General features: G+C 42.1%; 1 protein-coding gene across 1 annotated transcript in view; it reads left to right on the top strand.

Moving 5' to 3' along the window:
- The window catches only part of ASPH (aspartate beta-hydroxylase), a 224,123-nt gene that overhangs the window by 94,813 nt on the left and 110,633 nt on the right, over positions 1-18,677 (top strand). Inside the window, exon 14 of the mRNA XM_045455143.1 lies at positions 12,449-12,490. Coding sequence (XP_045311099.1) covers positions 12,449-12,490 — 42 coding nt within the window. The remainder of the gene's footprint in view (positions 1-12,448; positions 12,491-18,677) is intronic.

An 18,677-nucleotide genomic window follows, 5' to 3' on the forward strand; every position in this document is an offset into this window, starting at 1 on the left:
TTTTTTTTTTTTTTTCATTAACAGGCTAATTGATGGAGGATATGGAATCAGAATTGCCTTTAAGATGAAAGTTTAATAGTGCATAACCTTGTGACTTTCCTCTTGTTTCCCATCCCCCATTTCCTTGAGAGCATCTCGGTGTCCCCGGGGCAATCCCGGCTGCCCAGGCCATGTCAGTTCCCAAAGTCCTCTTTTACAGCCAACTGTGTTAACCCATTTCTGTAGTCTTCTCTCCCTTCTGCCACATGCCCCTCTCGTCAGCAGTGAATTTAGAGAATGGGAACAGCATTTCAACCAAGGCCTGTGCTTTCAAATGCATGTTAGAGATGACATTAACTCTACCTGCAATCGGAAATTAATGTACAAGCCTCCTGTTCTCAGAGTGGGAAAAACATGTTTGGTTAAGAGACGGAATTTCCAGGACCTCTTTCCCAAGGGTCTGTCTTCTTGTTTCTGTGTTTTATTTCCATTTTCTTTCTTTTTGTGTCATTTATTGGTTGAATTTTTGCTCCTATTTTTTACATTAGGCTTAATGTGAATTTTATAGCAATGGTGTGTATTACCATTATTGATTTTGGTAGAAGTAATTATAACTGCCAGAATCTATGGAATTGTAAATTTCAAGGAAAAAAAAAAGAACTTTTCTAATCAAAGAATACATTAATACCCCAGCTCATCTTTGGTTATTTAACGACTGGGATGTTTTGGGTTTGGACAGTTGTCGTACCACGTGTATTTATAATAATATTTGCAAATGCTGAAGGGAATTGAGTTGTTGGTATTATAATGTGAATGAGAATAGAAATTCACAGAGAAGTCGGCCTTTTACGTGATGACTACTGGGCAGGTGTGCGTATTTTGTGTTTAGGAAAGGTGCGCAGAGCAGGGAGAGTTGATGTTTCTATCCACTTTTGTGATTTCCTCCTTATTGTTGAGTGATGCCTCACGGAGTGCCTTGTTTCTGTCTTGATGAGGCAGAGCAGGGTTACCGAATTAGCATTATGATTACTGTTCATGCCTTGAAAGAAAATTGTTTTATAAGTATTTTTAAAAATAGTGAGTTTTTACAACATTGGCTTTTTTCCTAGTTACATTTCATATTTTTTTAATATTGACCTGCCTTTAGCAAAGATATAAAAGGTAATACCATTTTAGGGCCAGAAATGTCTGTGCTTTTATTTCCATGTTTTATAAGCTAAGCCCAAGAATTTCCTTGGAAAATACATATAAAATCCACGTGGTTGGGGTGCAGGAATCAGGTGCTTTTTTAGATGAGATAGTTAACATTTAACAACGGAAGCACATAAAAATGAAGATTTGATTAATATGCACACTTTCTGACCTACAGTAAGCTCCCAATAAATGGTGACCTTGGCTATTTTTGTTTAGTAATTAATTAGCCTGATCTTCGAGGTGGATCAAGAGAAGTAAAGTCCAGAAAGACCCAGTCAAGAGGTTGTAACCTGTAATTTGGTGTCATAAAAATTTGATTGACCCACTGCCCAGTTATAGTTTGACCTTGCCAAAAGAGACCGTGAGGCCAAGAGTTAACAATAGTGATTTTTAATGATTGCACTTGGTTTGCCTGTTTCCCATTATTTTCATAGCCTTATTTTATATTACAACTTCTTTTATTCAATCTTACAAAAGAAATAATAGTTAAAACTCTATATTCATGATCTTTTTATAGAATAAGCTGACTGCTTTTGTAAGGGTTTAATTATCTGTGTGATTACAGAAACTGCAGGAACACTGATCATAGGGCCTGTCGCCTTACTTTTCGATTCTCCTTACCTTCTAGTCTTTAAAATCTGTTATTCAGTGGAAACTTTAATTCAGGACCCTCTGCAACATGCTAGCGATTTGTTCACTTTTTCCTGGCCCTTAGACTCAGGCTGATGATTCCTTTGCCTTCCCTGATCATTCTAAGATTAAGTTCTACTGTCTTAATATTGCTTGTTAAAAATTCACAATCACATATTTATTTATTTAAATTTTTTTTAACATTTATTTATTTTCAAGAAACAGAGAGAGACAGGGCACAAGCAGGGGAGGGGCAGAGAGAGAGGGAGACGCAGAATCCAAAGCAGGCTCCAGGCTCTGAGCTGTCAGCACAGAGCCCGACGCGGGGCTTGAACCCATGAACTGTGAGATCATGACCTAAGCCGAAGTTGGATGCTCTAATTACATTAATTAACTCATTTAATACCTTCCGTAGCCTAAATATAGACATGCTATTATTTCCATTTTACAGATGAGAAAACTGAGACACAGCAAGGCAGGTCGAGATCCGAGAGCTGACAGGTGGTACCTGTAGACCTGAGGCTGCTCCTTGCGTGCCGGCTCCCAAGTTCACACTCTCGGCCGCTGTGCCCTAGAGTTTTTTTAGGTTTTACATAAGGGAAGGCCTGAGAGCTGATGCGTTCTGAGAGCTGTTGTGATGTGGTAGAACTAAAGATACTGTATTCTTCAGCATCCTTCTCCTCATATATATTAGTACTTCAGTTAGGACCTGGGAGTATTGAAGATTAGGATTTGTTGTCGAAAAGCCAGTTGTCCAGTAGTTTGAATTTTGGCACTTTTTGTTTATATTTGTAAGTTTATAAGTGCTTTGCTATCAACAAGGATGTAAAAAGTCCTAAGGATCGATCATTCTGATTCTAGAAGCCCATCATTTTGAATACCAGATGTTTTTACAACATTGTTTTTGTAACCCTTACTCCTTCAGTAAGTTTCACCTTTCTCTTCAAACTCAGATTTGTACTTGAAATCATTTAGCATATGATTCTAGCAATATGACAGAATAAATATGCATAGCACAATTTGATGCATTTATGAAGGAATCGCTTATAAAATTCATCAGAGTACAATTTCCTGCCCAACAGTACTTGAAGGCTGTTTCACTAACTGGTTCCATTAACAATTTTTTTCTGTCCTACCATGCCAAGAAAAAAAAAAGTTAATATTATGTTTTATGATGATAGTCATGTTATTCAAAATGGAGATAAGTGAGCATTGGTGTTTCTTCGCTCCTGTGTCTCCAAAAATGGAGCTAACACTTCTAACTCATCCCAGTGTGGACTGGCCTAGCAGTGGGGATGGTTTCACTCCACTGCATCTGTACCGACTTTCACTCTTGCCTCCTCTGATCACCCAGCATTTTCTAACATGATCAGTGAGACACATAACCAGCTTTAGTGTGGCAGCACTAGAGGTCTTAGCTTATGTTCGTAAATGCCTAACATGAGGGGCGCCTGGGCGGCTCAGTCCGTTAAGTGTCCGACCTTGGCTCAGGTCATGATTTCAGTTTGTGAGTTCGAGCCCCACATTGGGCTGTCTGCTGTCACCACAGAGCCTGTTTCAGATCCTCTGTCCCTCCTCCACTTACACTCTCTCTCTCAAAAATAAACGCTGAAGAATTTCTTAAAAAATAAGTACCTAATATAAACGTTATTGTTACAGATTTCACCATTTATGCAAGAAATGCATATTGAGCAATTACAAAGGTACAGGCTCTGCCCTGGGCGAAGAAGGTACTCGAACAATACAGTGCCTGCCCCGTAGCGGTTCACAGTCCTACAGGCGTACAGCTGAGTAAAACAACCACTGTGATGTCAGTAATTCTCCAGAGAGGCATACAGGGCAGCACACAGAAGGAGGGATAACTAACCCAACTTTGGGGGCAAGGGTGCAGAAAGTGAGGCAGGCCTCCCACGTGTCATCACGCTGGCGCTGAGTTTCGAGGTGCGGTTAGAAGAGCCAGGAGCTGGCAGGCGGGGAGCAGAGGAAGCAAGTGTTACAGAACAGGGACGAAGACAGTGCGCCATAATATATAGGTGTAATAAGGCAAGTGGGAAAATGGGCAGGCGTCACCTCCTGGAGTGTCCCATACATGATGTTTAAAAATTAGAATCTGGGCCTAACAGTGGCGGGAGGCCGCTGAAAAATTCTAAGCAGAAGAGTCACATGGTCAAATCCAGATTTGAAAAAAGCAGTCCAGTGAGGAGATGGGAGACTAGGCAGGGGACAGGTGTACCGACTGGCTGGAGGCCGGAAGCTTCAGCTACCGTGGAAGTGTTGCAGGATTTTCCGCAATGCCTGGTATTCGTTGTCTCACTGCTTCGAAGAATGAAGAGGTGGACACAGAATGAACAGCAGGCAAAAGTTTATTAGAGTATAAGATCAGAAAGGAAGACTAGTATGAAAAAGCTCTCTTTACAGAGAGGCAGGATTTGAAAGTGAACGCCGGGCAGCTATAGGCAAGCGTCCTTGTTTTATGAGGTTCTGGCCAGCCCTCTCTTCCTCCCCTCCTTGTTCCTTCTCAGTTTCTACACTTATTGATAGCTCAGGGTGCTGGGTTGTCCATTCCTGATTGGCTCGTTTCCATTGTATGAGGGGTCTACGGCCATATCGTTATTCCTTGTGGGTCATACATTCTATGGTCTCCTACTTATCTTTAGTCAGGTCTTTTGTCCAATTCCTGAGGGAACCTGAGGGGGAGTAGGTGGGGTCTGTTACAGTCTTAGAGGAGCCTTACGCTTGAGGAGGTTTGCTACAGTCAGAAACTCCCATCATTGTTTCAGAATACGTGTTTTTCCCCACCCTGGGACCTCAGGTCCTATGCTTTCTCTCTCCACCTATTTTCCCTATCTTTTCCCTATCATAGAAGGGCTGGAGAGGCAGGATCGACCCCTGAAGATTGGAACTGGAAATAATTTGCAGGAAAGAGGGCTGATTGAGGGGAAGGGTCGAGGATGATTCCCGTGTTCCTGACCTGAGTGAATGAATGATCAGCCTTTCATGATCCTATAGGAGAAGGAGAAACGGAGAGAAAGAGGAGGTGACTGGCCTGGTGTGAGACATACTGGGTGTGCAGCTCAGTGAACCACTTCTGAGCAGAGTTGTCTTTAAATATTTAGGAGCATATAATTAGGGCATTCCGGATATTGTTGTAACTGGGCTTTTAGTTTATTTGCCTTTAAAAAATTTTTTTATTTGTTTAAGTAATCTCTACACCCAACGTGGGGCTTGAACTCACTACCCTGAGATCAAAGGCCGTGGGTGCCTCCAACTGAGCCAGCCAGGAGCTCCAGTTTATTTGCCTTTTTATCAGTACTCATCATTATACTTTGAACAGCTTCCCACAAGCTCAGGTTTTTTGACTGCACAGGCTACAGAAATGCTTATTCCTCTTACAATCAAGCTAGTTGATAAATTCTGAGACACCCTAAAGTCAGACTCCTTTTTAGAAACATTTTCTGCTGAGGTATAATTAACACACAGAGACATGCTCCCTCGTTGAGCATACAGTTTGATGCACTTGTACATGGGATACCCTCCTGTACCCACTACTCTGAGCGCTTCTGGCCCCCCAGAAATCTCTCCCTACCCCCTCCCAGTAACATCCCCACCAGCAGTAACTATTCTGATCTGTATCACCATTGACTGGTTTGCTTGCTCTCGAATTTAATTAAATAAAAAACATTAGTAAACACACACAAATACGTATATACTTTTTTGGTGACTTTGTTTTGTGGCTCAGCATCGTGTATGAGTTTCTTCCACTTTGTAATGTATAATAATTTGGTTTTATCCATTACTGCCTACTGTAAATACACTACATTAAAAAAAATTCATTCTACATTGATGGCTGTTGTGAATGTTTCCAGTTTCTGGCTGTCACGAAGAAAGCTTCTATGAATAATCTTGTACTTGTGTTTTGTGTATAAACACTCATTTCTGTTGGATATATGAACGTATACATATAATTTCTAGTTACTTCACATTAGCACCAAACAATTCTGCTTATATAAAAATTTCTGGATACACACACACACACACACACGTGCGCACGTGTGTAAACACACCTATATAGGTAGGTAGATAGGAAGGGAGGAAGGAAGGAGCATAACCCAGATTTAGAAATTCTGTCACAATTTGGCTGGGCCTGTATATACACCGTCTTCTTTTCTACTCAAATTATAACAGATCTAAAACTGTGATAGTAAAGTCAACCAGATGCTAAAGTGTGGAATGAGAAAATATTTGTAAAAAATTGGACAAGGATGACTTTTACTTTTTTTAAAATACTGCATACTTTTTAAAAATCCATCATTCATATTGTTTGTAACATTAAAAGCTGACATAAAATGATTAAAGAAATGTATTTTAACTGCCAACTTACAATATCCAGTTGCTCCTTGAAAATCTCTCCTATATTCGTTTTTCAAATACCATATGCTAGATTTTTTTTCCTCTGTAACGTTTCTTTTTAATACAGTGAAAACACTGGCGGGAGAAAGAGATTTAATGCTTGTGTTCCTCAAAAGATTGAAATTCTTAAATTCAGTTGTAATTCTCAGATGGCTCTAAGAAGCTTAAATTTGCAGCAGCAGCTTTGCAAGTAATTCCCAGGGACTTCTCTGGGTAGTTAATCACTCTGTTTAACAAGTTGCCCTTAAAAACAACAACATGCAAAAAGGCATTTACTTCTGCGGTGGGGTTTTTTTTTTGTTTTTTTTTTTTTAAGTGGAATGAAATGAAGCAGTTTCACAGTCTGTGTCTAGTTGGTCCTTTAATTTAGATTTCCCCTTATTTTTACAGATACTTAAAGCTTCAGAAAGACTGCCCCCACTACCCACAGGAGGACCAGCCTAACCATACGCTCCAAAAGATGGCTGTGATAGATCTTGTGACGTAATTACTGAGCAGACCAAGATCTTTGGGAATGAATGAACACTAAAGATGTTTTCAGTCGATCATAGTCCACTGGCATTTTAGTGTATTCTTTTTTTAGAAACAAATTATGTGATGTTACATTCCTGCATGTCCATTTTTGATAGCATTAGTGGATCCTTTGGATTTCTTTTCCTTTTCTTTTCATGACAAAGCTTTTAGTCTTACCTACATTTATGTGTATTTTTCAGACAGCAGTTAATTGTACTGATGATGTAGCAGCAATTGCCTTGGCACAGTTTTAATATATATATATATATGTGTGTGTGTGTGTGTGTATGTGTGTGTGTATATATATACATACACACATACACACACACACACACACACATATATATATATATAACTAGTAATTACCACTAACTGTTGGGCTGACCTGTGTAGTAACCGCATACACGTGATTTCCAAGCCATGAAGAGTGCCCCGTGCTCTGAGAAACACTACTAGAGGTCACCATTCGCTGTAAAGATTTGGGTTGTGTATCTCTGCACTGATCTCCTCGTAGGACTTTTCTACCATTAGCTTTGAGTATTCAGGGTAAAACTCAAATTTTGAGATTCCTATAGCTGTTAGCTCATGGATTAGCAAAGTTTAATATTTCAGTGAAAGTTTTAAATTATCATGATTAATTTATTTTTCAGATAGAGGGGGGACATCTAAAATTCCTTGCTGGGACGTAGGCAAAAGGAATGGCCTGGTATATAATGCAAAAAATGCTGTTTGGCACCTCGGGTCCATCATATGATAGCTGTAGTCCAGTCAGTATTGGTTTAAATATTAGAAAATCTGTATCAGTTACTGGTGCACGTCTTAAAGGTTGCTTTGCCTTTGGCTAATTAAGTAATGCCCTCACAACACTGAAGACCACACAGTGATCTTGCTAAAGAATAACGCCCCTACATGGGTTGATTTAGGATGTGTGAAAAACACTCACAGGGCCACATGCCTGCTGCTGTTTGCAATGTATGAGCCTTTTTTCTCTTCTATCTTGAAGAGTTTCTTCTATTTTTGATGTGCTTTATTTTGGCTCAGAAATAGTTGCTGTGATGAAAATACTCATTTGTTAGAAAAGAAGTCAGTGACATCATTTAAAAGGACCATGAGCTGTTAAAAAAAAAAAAAAAAAAGCCATAAGAAGTCATTTCATTTCCATGTCAGGGAAAGCTTGATTATGTTAACATTGTCTTAAGATAAGGTGACTTTTTTTTTTCCTGCTTTTAGGGCTACAATCAAAGAGATTTTATATTTATATCGCTATAGATCATAGTTACAATGTAGTGAGTTATGCATGCTGACCCAGTGTGTAGTGAAATCCGGAAGATTAAATTACTAAGAAAAGCAATAATTTTCCGAAGCTGTGATATGGGTAATACAGAGTTGCTACTCAAATTCTAATAAAGCTCTTAATTCATATTGTGAATTATAGAACACTACTTTTTATAAAGCCATATTTTTTTAGGGAAACTTAGGAGTGACATAGAACTGATAAATGAGTAAAATTTTGCTGGAGTTTTGTATATAATCATCTCTACAACTCTGGAAATTGAGGATTAATTATGCTGTAGTCAACTTCAAATACTTTTTAATTCCAAATATCTGACTTAATGAGCCTCGCCTTTACAAACAGATGCCAAGGATGGGCAACATCAATGGATTTTCTAAAAATAATGTAAATGTCTTCTGTTTAATGTTATTTGAGTGCAATAAAATGCAGAATTCTTCTCTATATTGTCATTATTTATTGTTATTATTTTGTTACATAACGCAATCAGTTCATTTTACGCTTACTAGTATTCTAGAATGTTACAGTATCTTTGATGACTGAAATCTCGAAAGTGTACCTTCAACTCTTTCTTAACGTATTTCTAATAGGTAACGTTTGTTCTATTTACCATTTACTCTTATGCTACATAAGAGTAGCATACTCATCCGGGGGCAAGATGAAAATTACCTCCATCTGTTGTAGGGTTTTGGTTCAGCACCTAGAAGTTTTGGCAAGCCCCACTCCCTTGCACCCTTCTGACCGCCCCCCCTCCCCCGCCACCATGACCATTGTTCTGTGAGGACGTGAATGAACTTCATCCTAGTTGAGAAGAAGAGAGTCTGAGCAGGTGATAGAGCAGAAAAGGGTACAGGAAGTTCTCTTTTGATCTTCATTCTCTGGGCAGAAAAGGAGAACTAGAAAATTCTAGAAAGTGTTGTTTTCTCCCCCAGCATGCCCAGAGGAAGCAATAAAATAAAGACTTTGAACACGGGCTAAGCGGACCCACTTTTATTGACCTCATTGACTTCGCTATGTGCTTCGTGTGTGTTAGGGAGTTGAGGTTCCCCAGCAGATAGGGGTTATCCCTGCTTGTGGACAAGAATACTGAAGGTCAGAGAGGGGAACACCTGCCAGCCTTGGTCATTCATGGTATTCTGAAGTGAGCAATGGGCAACAGGTGGAAGGTGGAAACAGCTGGAGGGCAGGCAGGTTGGAGACTAACCAGTAATAGTCCGGGTGATGCGGTAGGACCTGACTCAGTACTGGCAGGGAGACAGAAGAAGACAGAAATCTGTACTGGAAGGCTGGGCTGGGTGGGCTGTCAGAGGGGAAGCAGAGCCCTAGGTCTGGGTCCTGGGGAGTCACAGATGCCATTGTGATGAGCTTGGGAGGACAACTAGACCCGGATGGAAATTAGCTTTGGGATGTGCCTGGGGTCCAAGAAGAGCTGGCCAGAAAGCAGATCAGCACAGTATCTGGAACATCATAGAGTTGAGGATTTTTCAATTCATGAAAGTGATTTTCTTTAATGGTTCATGATAATTTTTGGACATTTAAGATCCCATTCATTTTAGTAAGAGTTTTCTTATTCTGAAAGGGGAAAAAAGAGTTAAGTACGGTTAGAGATTGCATAATGTCTTTCTTCTTCAGTATGAGTGCTTAAACACTAGGTATGAGATACAAGTGAACTGTACTTTGATAATTTTCGGAATTGGACTGGGTCGATGGAACTGGTGGGATCATCTGCATTTTGTGCTTAGAACAATGCCGGGCACACAGTAAGCATCCAACAAGTCGATTTTCCTCTGTGGCACGGCAAGGTCCACATAAAGTGTCTCAGACACGCGTATGTGCAGAGAATAAAGTAAAGCAGAGTAACACTTTACTATTAGCTGTGCAGAGTAGCAGTGAGTAAGCTGGAACTCTTAGAAAACCCGTTTATCTAAGCTACATTTCAGCACTGCAAATCAGAGAGGCTAACCTGCCTGCTCTCTGTGCATTTCCCCATATCCAAATATGAGTCACAGATGTTAGCATGTTGATGTGATGTGAGGGACAGAAGGGGACACGAGCGAGAGCTTTTGCCCAGAGCTGGGCGAGTTTGGGCTGGGCCTTCTTAGGTCAAGCTCATTGCCTCATCATAGATACTCCGTTGGAAGAGCAAGAAAGGTGGTGTCCCTTGTTCCTGGGAGCACGCCTGGCCAGGGCCCTCTCACACCTATTTAAAATGTGATCAAGCCACTCCTCCTTCCTTATTAACTCCCTTGGGGCAGAAGATGTGTGGAGAACCCTAAACTCTTCTTCATGACCAGTACCCGCCTGTTTTCTCTAGTCAGGTTAGGAACTCGCATTTTGTGCTCGACTTTTCAAATTACACTAGCCGTGTGCCAGGTGACAGATTACTGAGGACGTGGAGGGTCACAACCTTCCTGCAGACACTGATGATACCACCGGAAGGACTTCTCGAGGACTGAAATTGTTGACGATTTCCCTCAGTCCTGTATCCTTGACGTCTGCCTGTTAAATGATACACTGCCTAACTTTAATGAGATCAGAAGTTCTAGAACATTCACCGGAGATCTAGAACGTGCTTTCGTTTTTGTTTTTACATGCCCCGTGTATGTCCTGCCTCAGTGGCAGGAAGTGTGTGGCACTCAACTTTATAAAACCCACTCTTTGCGGAAGGCGAGACCTACACGTCACTACCCCTTGTTTCTCTTGCAGAGAAGGGCACTGTAGAAGATTATATGCTCTGGAGGGGTGTAAACTGACCTTGATAACGTCAGACACTCTACTTTCTAAGCCTCAGCGTCCTCCCTTGCACAGAGGGAGATGAGACCTCCCTCCCTCCCGGGTGTGAGGAGACAGGAGACAGATGCCATGGGCTTAGACCGAGCCTGGCACACTGCAGCTTTGAAAGGCTGCTCCCTTCCTCTCCACTAGCGTCTCAAAAACACTTGACCTATGAAAATTCCTTCTTTGTCTGGGAGCCTGCCTCAGATTGACTTTTCACTTCTAAAAAATGAGAAGTGTGATCTTGAACGTATGGAGGAAACTGGGGAGCAGAAAGTCTAGTGTTCTGTGGTTGTATCCCTGATCTCACCCCAGAGCCCAGGCTACGATGGGGGAAGAACTGAGTCAGATTTTATATCAGCCTCCCAAATGCTACCCCATCCCGACTCCAACATCCATGCCGAAACAAGTGTGCCGAGAAATACCCAAAGCTAGATAACAACCTGCTGGAACTATAATCAATTGGTCTACTAGACCCCAACCTATATTAAACAGTAGGCCAGATATGAGATAATGCAGAAATGAGGTTGTAAGTGCACGGTCAGATCAGGTACCATAGTTTTCCATGTAGGGGGGATGTTGTTTGACTGGCCCAGGTTCTGGGTGGGTTTGCACTCAGCCCCGTTTGTAGGACAGACCCTCTGACTCACTTAGTGAGAGGCTGACACAGGTAAGCCGTTGGCTCCTCAGCACCTGGGCTTAGTGCGAGCACCCTCAGCGGGCCACCTGTGTATATGTGAAGTCCTTAGGGAAGGGAGACTGGTGTCACCCCAGTGACGGGGACACGCTGTATTCCTTTAAAGCACACGATTGTTGTTATAAAGTACTCTTAGGGTTTTAGGAGACAATGCAGATACTGAACGAGCTTTGATGAGCGCTTCTCTCCACTTCAGTTTGCCTTTGTCCCCACAGAGGCACTTAGAATTGGCGGGGATTGGGGCGCCAGGGTAGCTCAGTCAGTTAAACGTCTGACTTCAGCTCAGCTCATGATCTCACCGTTTGTGGGTTCAAGCCCCACATCGGGCTCTGTGCTGACAGCTTGGAGCCTGGAGCCTGCTTCAGATTCTATGTTTCCCTCTCTCTCGGCCCCTCCCCTGCTCATGCTGTGTCTCTCTCTGTCTCAAAAATAAACATTAAAAAAAAATTAAAAAAAAAAAAGAATTGGTGGGGATGACCCACGGCCAGTGTCCTGTAGATGTGGAACACTTAGCCAGATGCCTCAGCCCTGGTTACTGCTCAGTGACTTTTTTTTAAGAGAGAGAAAATGAGTGGGGGAGGGGCAGAGAGAGGGAGACAGAGGATCCGAAGCAGGCTTCACACTGTCAGCGCAGCCCGATGCAGGGCTCGAACCAGGGCTCGAACTCGTGAGCTGTGAGACTCATGCTCTGAGCCAAAGTTGGAACCTTAACCGACTGAGACACGAGGCGCCCCACTGCCTGGTGACTTTTCTGAGTAATTCAAATGAGTCTAATCTTAATGTTTTTGTAACCAATTTCATGTGGGAAAGAATTTAAGGTTTTGGAAAATTAAACTCTATGCCCAGAAATATTTTTCTTAAATTATATTTGTTTGAATTCATTTAAATATGGTCCTATATTTTGAGATATTGAATGGTGACATTCACAATATTCATTTTGTTTTGTCTTTACTTTTCAGAAACAAATAGAAAAACAGACGATCCAGAACAAAAAGAAAAAGGTGAGATTATCAGACAAACAACCCTTCAAATATGCATCGGAAAAAAATCAGCATAGCATTCACGAATAGCATGATGATTTTCTTTTTTATTACCAGTTAAAAGAAGTTAGTTGTCTCTGGGTTTATTATTCCAATGATTTTATCAAACATTAAGTAATATTTACATAAACATTAAGAGCCAAGGCTCTAAAGAGAGATTGCCTGGCTTTTAATCCTCGTTTTGCCATTCACTCTATGTGTATCTGAGAATCCCTTGCCTGGTGTGCCTCAGTTTCCTCTTCTGTGATATGGGAATAAAACAGTACCAAGTTCAGGAAGCAGATGACTCCTGTTTCTACAATAGTAATTGGGTGAAAATATGTGCAAAGTGCTTAAGGAAGTGTGCAGCACAGGGAAAGCACTTAGGAAACGTCAAATATGATTGTTTATGTTAGCATCTGTGCCAGGAATAGAGATCCAGAGATTACTAGAACATGTTCTCTTTATTCAAGGAACTCTGAATTGTTGGAAAGACATGCAAACAAGGTTACATCCACATAGAATGAATCATGTCTGCCTTCCCAGAGTTGATTACAGTGAGATTCCACTAAGTTTAAGAATCCAGTAGAATTTTAAGTCAGCTCTTATTAGAGTGAGGAACTAAGTTAAAAAGTGGTGCTTTTAAAAGAATGGTGCTTATGCTTTAGTTTTCATATTCCACTTGTCTTTATTCTTTCCAGTCCTTGACATTTTTATTTTCAAGTATTTAATTCAAGCCCGGTCAATAAGAATCTCTAAATAGTAAATAAGGCTGCAAATTTTAGCTCTCGTAAATCTTTTCAGTAATTTTATTTATTTAATTAATTATTTGTTTGTTTATTTGCATCATGATACGTGCGCTGTTTAATCACCCCATCCCCTCTGGTAACCTTCATTTTGTTCTTATAGTGAAGAGTCTCTTTCTTGGTTTTTCTCTCTCTTCCCCCTGCTCTGCCCGCTCATTTGTTTGGTTTCTTGAGTTCCACATATGAGTGAAATTACGGTATTTGTCTTTCTCTGGCTGACTTGTTTCACTTGGCATTATACTCTCTTGCCCCATCCCCATTGTTGCAAAAGACAAGATTTCATTCTTTTTTATGGTTGAATGATATTCCGTTGCATTGAAGATGTGTATACCCTACCTATCCTCTTTATCCATTCACCAGTCGATGGACACTTGGGCTGCTTCCATAGTTTGGCTATTGTAAATAATGCTGCGATAAACACAGGGGTGCATGTATCCCTTTGAATTAGTTATTTTTTCTTTGTTTTTGGGGGGTAAATCGTCAGTAGTGCAATCATTGGATCATAGGGTAGTTCTGTTTGCTTTTAGTATCATTTGAATGATAAAATCTTTAATGATTAAGCATTAGAATTTCATAAATGCCTTTAATTTTTAGTGATGAAAGCGGTGTCTACATTTGAGAAGATATTAGAGTAGATATATTATATTTACACATAACATGTTATAATACACATAATGTACTCAGTCTTAGTGTACAAATAAAACTTGTGGAATTGCAAGCCGCTGGCTGTAATTCGGTAGCCCTTAGGCTGGGAACTAGGCATTTAGTCACGTATTTTTTTTTCCAGACTAGTTGTATTTAATTTTTTTATCAAATTAATACGGGTAGTTTTTAACATATGCCTTTTCATGAAAACAGCAGTCTTCTCCCCTACCGCTCCCTGTCCGTGAGTCCCATTGCTGACTTTCTTTTAGCCGTTTCTTCTGGTACTTACCTGCGCATTTCTAAATAACTTGCTAATTCTGCACGTTTCTCGTCAGTATCAGAAACTGTTAGTTGGTTTTTATACGTAGGTGACTGCGATTTAGCTCAGTCATGGCACAAGTTCTCCATGCTGCCTTCCTAATTTTCCAGGATGCCATGACATACTCCGATCGGAAGTAAGGAGCCCTCTTATCCTCGCTTTTGTTTTCTGCGATTTCGGTTACCCGTGGTCAGATGTGGTCAGGAAGCAGAACCCTCTTTCTGACGTGTTGTCAGAAATGCCCACATCCTTCACCTCACTTCATCTCATCATGTAGGCGTTATCATAAGAAGGATGAGTCCAGGAGTGTACACTATTTTGAGAGGGAGACAGAGAGAGAGAGAGACCACATTCATATGACATTTCTTACAGTATATTGCTGTATTTGTCCTATTTTATTACTGGTATTGTTGTTAATCTCCTACAGTGCCTGATCTGTAAACTAAACTTTATCATGGGTGTATGTACATCAGAAAAAACTTGGTCTGTATAGGGTTCGGTACTGTCTGTGGTTTCCGGCATCCACTAGGAACCTTGGAATGGATCCCCCACAGACGAGGGGGGATGACTGTACTGCGGAGAAAAAAAGAAAGCAAGGAGGAGGATGTCACCGGGTTTGGGGTAGATCCTCGATTCCAGAACCCTGCTCTCACTTGGTTTGCTGATGCCACATCCTCTTGGTTTTTCTCCGACTGTCTGCCGTTTGCTTGTTCGCAGCCTCTTCAGATGGCCGCTCGTCTCCCTGACCCTCCGGCACCATAGTGCCCGGGACTGGGTCCTCAGAGCATTGCTCTCTCTGCACGCTCTCCCGACCCCCCTTACTTTCCCTACCCTGTTTCCTTGCTTTGGTTTCTCCATACCGCTTACTACCATGTGATTATATTTGATAGTTTGTCTCATTCTTTCGTGTTTGTTCGAACCTCCCCCCGGAATTAAATTTTCATGGGGACGCATTTTTGTCTGTTTTGCTCACCGCTGCATTTCTTGTGCCTGGCACATAGTAGGCGTTCAGTCAGTATTTGAATGAATTTCTATTATGTCTTAATTCCTAAGGATTAATATGAACAGACATGATAGGCTCTTTAAAACCCAAGCTCTGGAGTGAGAAGCACACCCCGCTAGAACTCCTAGGATGGCGATCCATGGGGAACCCAGACCTGAATCAGCGACACTGGGGTAAGAAGACGGCTGTTGTCATCCCTCAAGATGCTGGGACGACTGCGTGATCTCCTCCGTGACCTCGTATGTCTGAGCTCAGTGGATGTGTCCTCGTACCCCTGCTGTTTGGAGCGCAGAACTGACTGGCGTTAAAGTGTTACCTACCCTTACAGTTTCTCCATCCAGAAATAAGCATAGTGTTTCTCATGCCTCACAGGCCCCACTTCAAAACAGGAAGTTAAAATGAAACTAGTATTTGTAAATGATAAATGCAGTCTGCTACACTACTGCCATCCAAATATCTGGACTTCGGATTGCTTTTGTTTTTGTTTTTTGGTTTTTTTTTTTTAATTTTTTTTTTCAACGTTTATTTATTTTTGGGACAGAGAGAGACAGAGCATGAACGGGGGAGGGGCAGAGAGAGAGGGAGACACAGAATCGGAAACAGGCTCCAGGCTCTGAGCCATCAGCCCAGAGCCTGACGCGGGGCTCGAACCCACGGACCGCGAGATCGTGACCTGGCTGAAGTCGGACGCTTAACCGACTGTGCCACCCAGGCGCCCCCGGATTGCTTTTGATTAGCAGTTCAATTTGTTGATGTGGGTCAGCCAGTTTTTAAATTTTGTTCAAGCAGTGCTTTTCAAAGATCCATATGTACTGTCATAGTCAGTTACAAAAGCAAACGTATTTTTAGCTCCCAAAGGAAGACACATATAATGAAAGAATAAAGGGTGGTTTTTGTTTTTTGTTTTTTTGATTGAATAAATTTAGCTGTACAAAAAACTCACAAAATGATCCACATCATTCAGTTGGCCTTGGACCAATCAACACTTCCTGTCCTGCCTCTGCACCAAGGCTGTTCTTTGGGACCAAGTTAGCCAGCGTCTCGCTCTGTGATCCCAGATACCAGCCCCAAGTATAACAGAGAAGGGATATAAAACAGATCCTCTTGGGCCTTTATTCTTGTTCTCCTGCCCTATGTTGATTAGGGAAAGAAACAATTTTAAGGAAAACCCTGGTTTTTTTTAACAGCCCCCCGTTTTTACCCTCCTCCTGTGTCTTCAGCATTTGAGTTAGATTCAGACCTTCCCTACAGATCACCACATTCCCATTACAATTAAATACAGTTACATCTAGTTTTTACAAACCTCAAGTTGCCGTGGCTTAAACAAGGTAAGAGTTTATTTCTTATCCACATAAATAAACTAGGGCCTGTTTAGTGGCTCCTTAGGGACCTAGCTCCTCTCTTGCCATTCTGTCGTCTTTAGTCCAGAATGTTCCAAAAGGGCCATTCAAGCCCAAGCCCTTATCACCACATCGAAATAACAGGAAGGAAGTGGGGAGAGTAGGAGGGTAGTTCTTGGGAGAACTGCCTTTAACTGATAGCATGTTGGTGCAGCTAAAATTCAGGGTTCTAGTTCTACAGAAGAAAGGAACATCGAATATTGAGAGGGAGTGGCAATTGGCAGTCTTGGGCATGTGGCATTTTACTGTTTTGTCACCAAAGTATGCCCTGCCACCAGATTTTCTGGAAATGGCTACTGCTTTGTGCTAAAAAGTCAATAAGTGGGGTGCCTGGGTGGTGCAGTCAGTTAAGCGTCCGACTTCAGCCACGTCACGATCTCGCGGTCCGTGAGTTCGAGCCCCGCGTCGGGCTCTGGGCTGATGGCTCAGAGCCTGGGGCCTGTTTCCGATTCTGTGTCTCCCTCTCTCTCTGCCCCTCCCCCATTCATGCTCTGTCTCTCTCTGTCCCAAAAATAAATAAACGTTGAAAAAAAAAATTAAAAAGTCAATAAGTCACCGGAGTATTAAAAAAACTATCAATTTCTCATCATTCACGAAAACCTACAGTGGTTTATTTATCCACTTAAATATTTGCATGCCTACCGCATGCCAGCTACTGTTGTAGGGAAGTGGATGCAGGTGAGAATAAGACAAAATCCCTGCTTTCATAGAGCCTACATCCCAGTAAGGAGTCCAGCAACACATACACAAACTGAAATAGAGATCGTGGTCTAAAGGAAACCAAACAGGAGAGTGTGCTGGAGGGAAATGGGAAGGGGAGAAGGTCTCTGAGGGGGTTAGCCATGTAATCAAGGCAGCTGTGCGAATGCTGAGCCAGGAGCACACTGAACAGAGGAAGAGTCTGTGCAAAGGTCCTGTGGCGGGAAAGCCAAGCCTGTGAAGCTGGAGCACCCTGACCAAGCTGAGAGTATATGCCATGCGGTCAGAGAGAAAATCAGAGGCGACGCCATGGCAGGGGGGCTGACATTTTCCTTCAGGTAGTACGATGGCATACCCAGGCCCTGTGCGTGTCTGCAAATCAGAGCCTTTGCCATTCACACGTTGACTTGTGTGTTCTTGGGAGGTCTGCCCCAGTGCTTCTGACAAAGGTAGCGACGGAGAGGGTAGGTCGTGGGTGTTGTTTCTGCTGCTCACAGCATGACTGGAAGCTGTGTTGTTGCTCTGTCTGCAGAGGCTCCGTTTCTTCCTCAGGGGGCCTTGCCTCCCTCTGCACTGCCCGCCATGCTCTGTACAGCCTTGCCCTCCAGGCTGCTTCTGATGCGAAGGGGACTTTCCCAGTGTGGTGGGTGCTGGCCTCTCTTGGCTGTTTCTTCAGGGAATCCCTGGAGAGAAGCCACGGAACAGCTTCACTTGACTGATTCATCGCCTTCCGTTGTGTAAAACTGGCAGTTACTATCCGTTCCAACCGAAAGATGTTTGTAGCGAACGGTATTTTACTGAGTGTGAAATGCTGGAATAGTCTTAGAGTTTAAAAATAAGGTGATCAAGGGGCGCCTGGGTGGCGCAGTCGGTTAGGCGTCCGACTTCAGCCAGGTCACGATCTCGCGGTCCGTGAGTTCGAGCCCCGCGTCAGGCTCTGGGCTGATGGCTCAGAGCCTGGAGCCTGTTTCCGATTCTGTGTCTCCCTCTCTCTCTGCCCCCCCCCCCGTTCATGCTCTGTCTCTGTCCCAAAAATAAATAAACGTTAAAAAAAAAAAAATAAGGTGATCAGTATTACCCTGGATTCATGGAAAATCCATTGGAATTCATTGTCCACTTTGGGATTCCATCCTTTTCTTTTTTTTTTTTTTTTTTAACTCAGATTCATATGGTGCTGTTAACTGTAGGGACGGGAGAAGGGGAAAGAAAGAATCCATCTGTGGAACATGTAGTGAAAATTGGAATGTGTTTTAATAGACCTTAGTGTCAGAATAATAGAACTGGAGTTTTGTTTCCT

Source organism: Leopardus geoffroyi, chromosome C3 (assembly GCF_018350155.1).
Source record: "Leopardus geoffroyi isolate Oge1 chromosome C3, O.geoffroyi_Oge1_pat1.0, whole genome shotgun sequence".
Classification (NCBI taxonomy): domain Eukaryota; kingdom Metazoa; phylum Chordata; class Mammalia; order Carnivora; family Felidae; genus Leopardus; species Leopardus geoffroyi.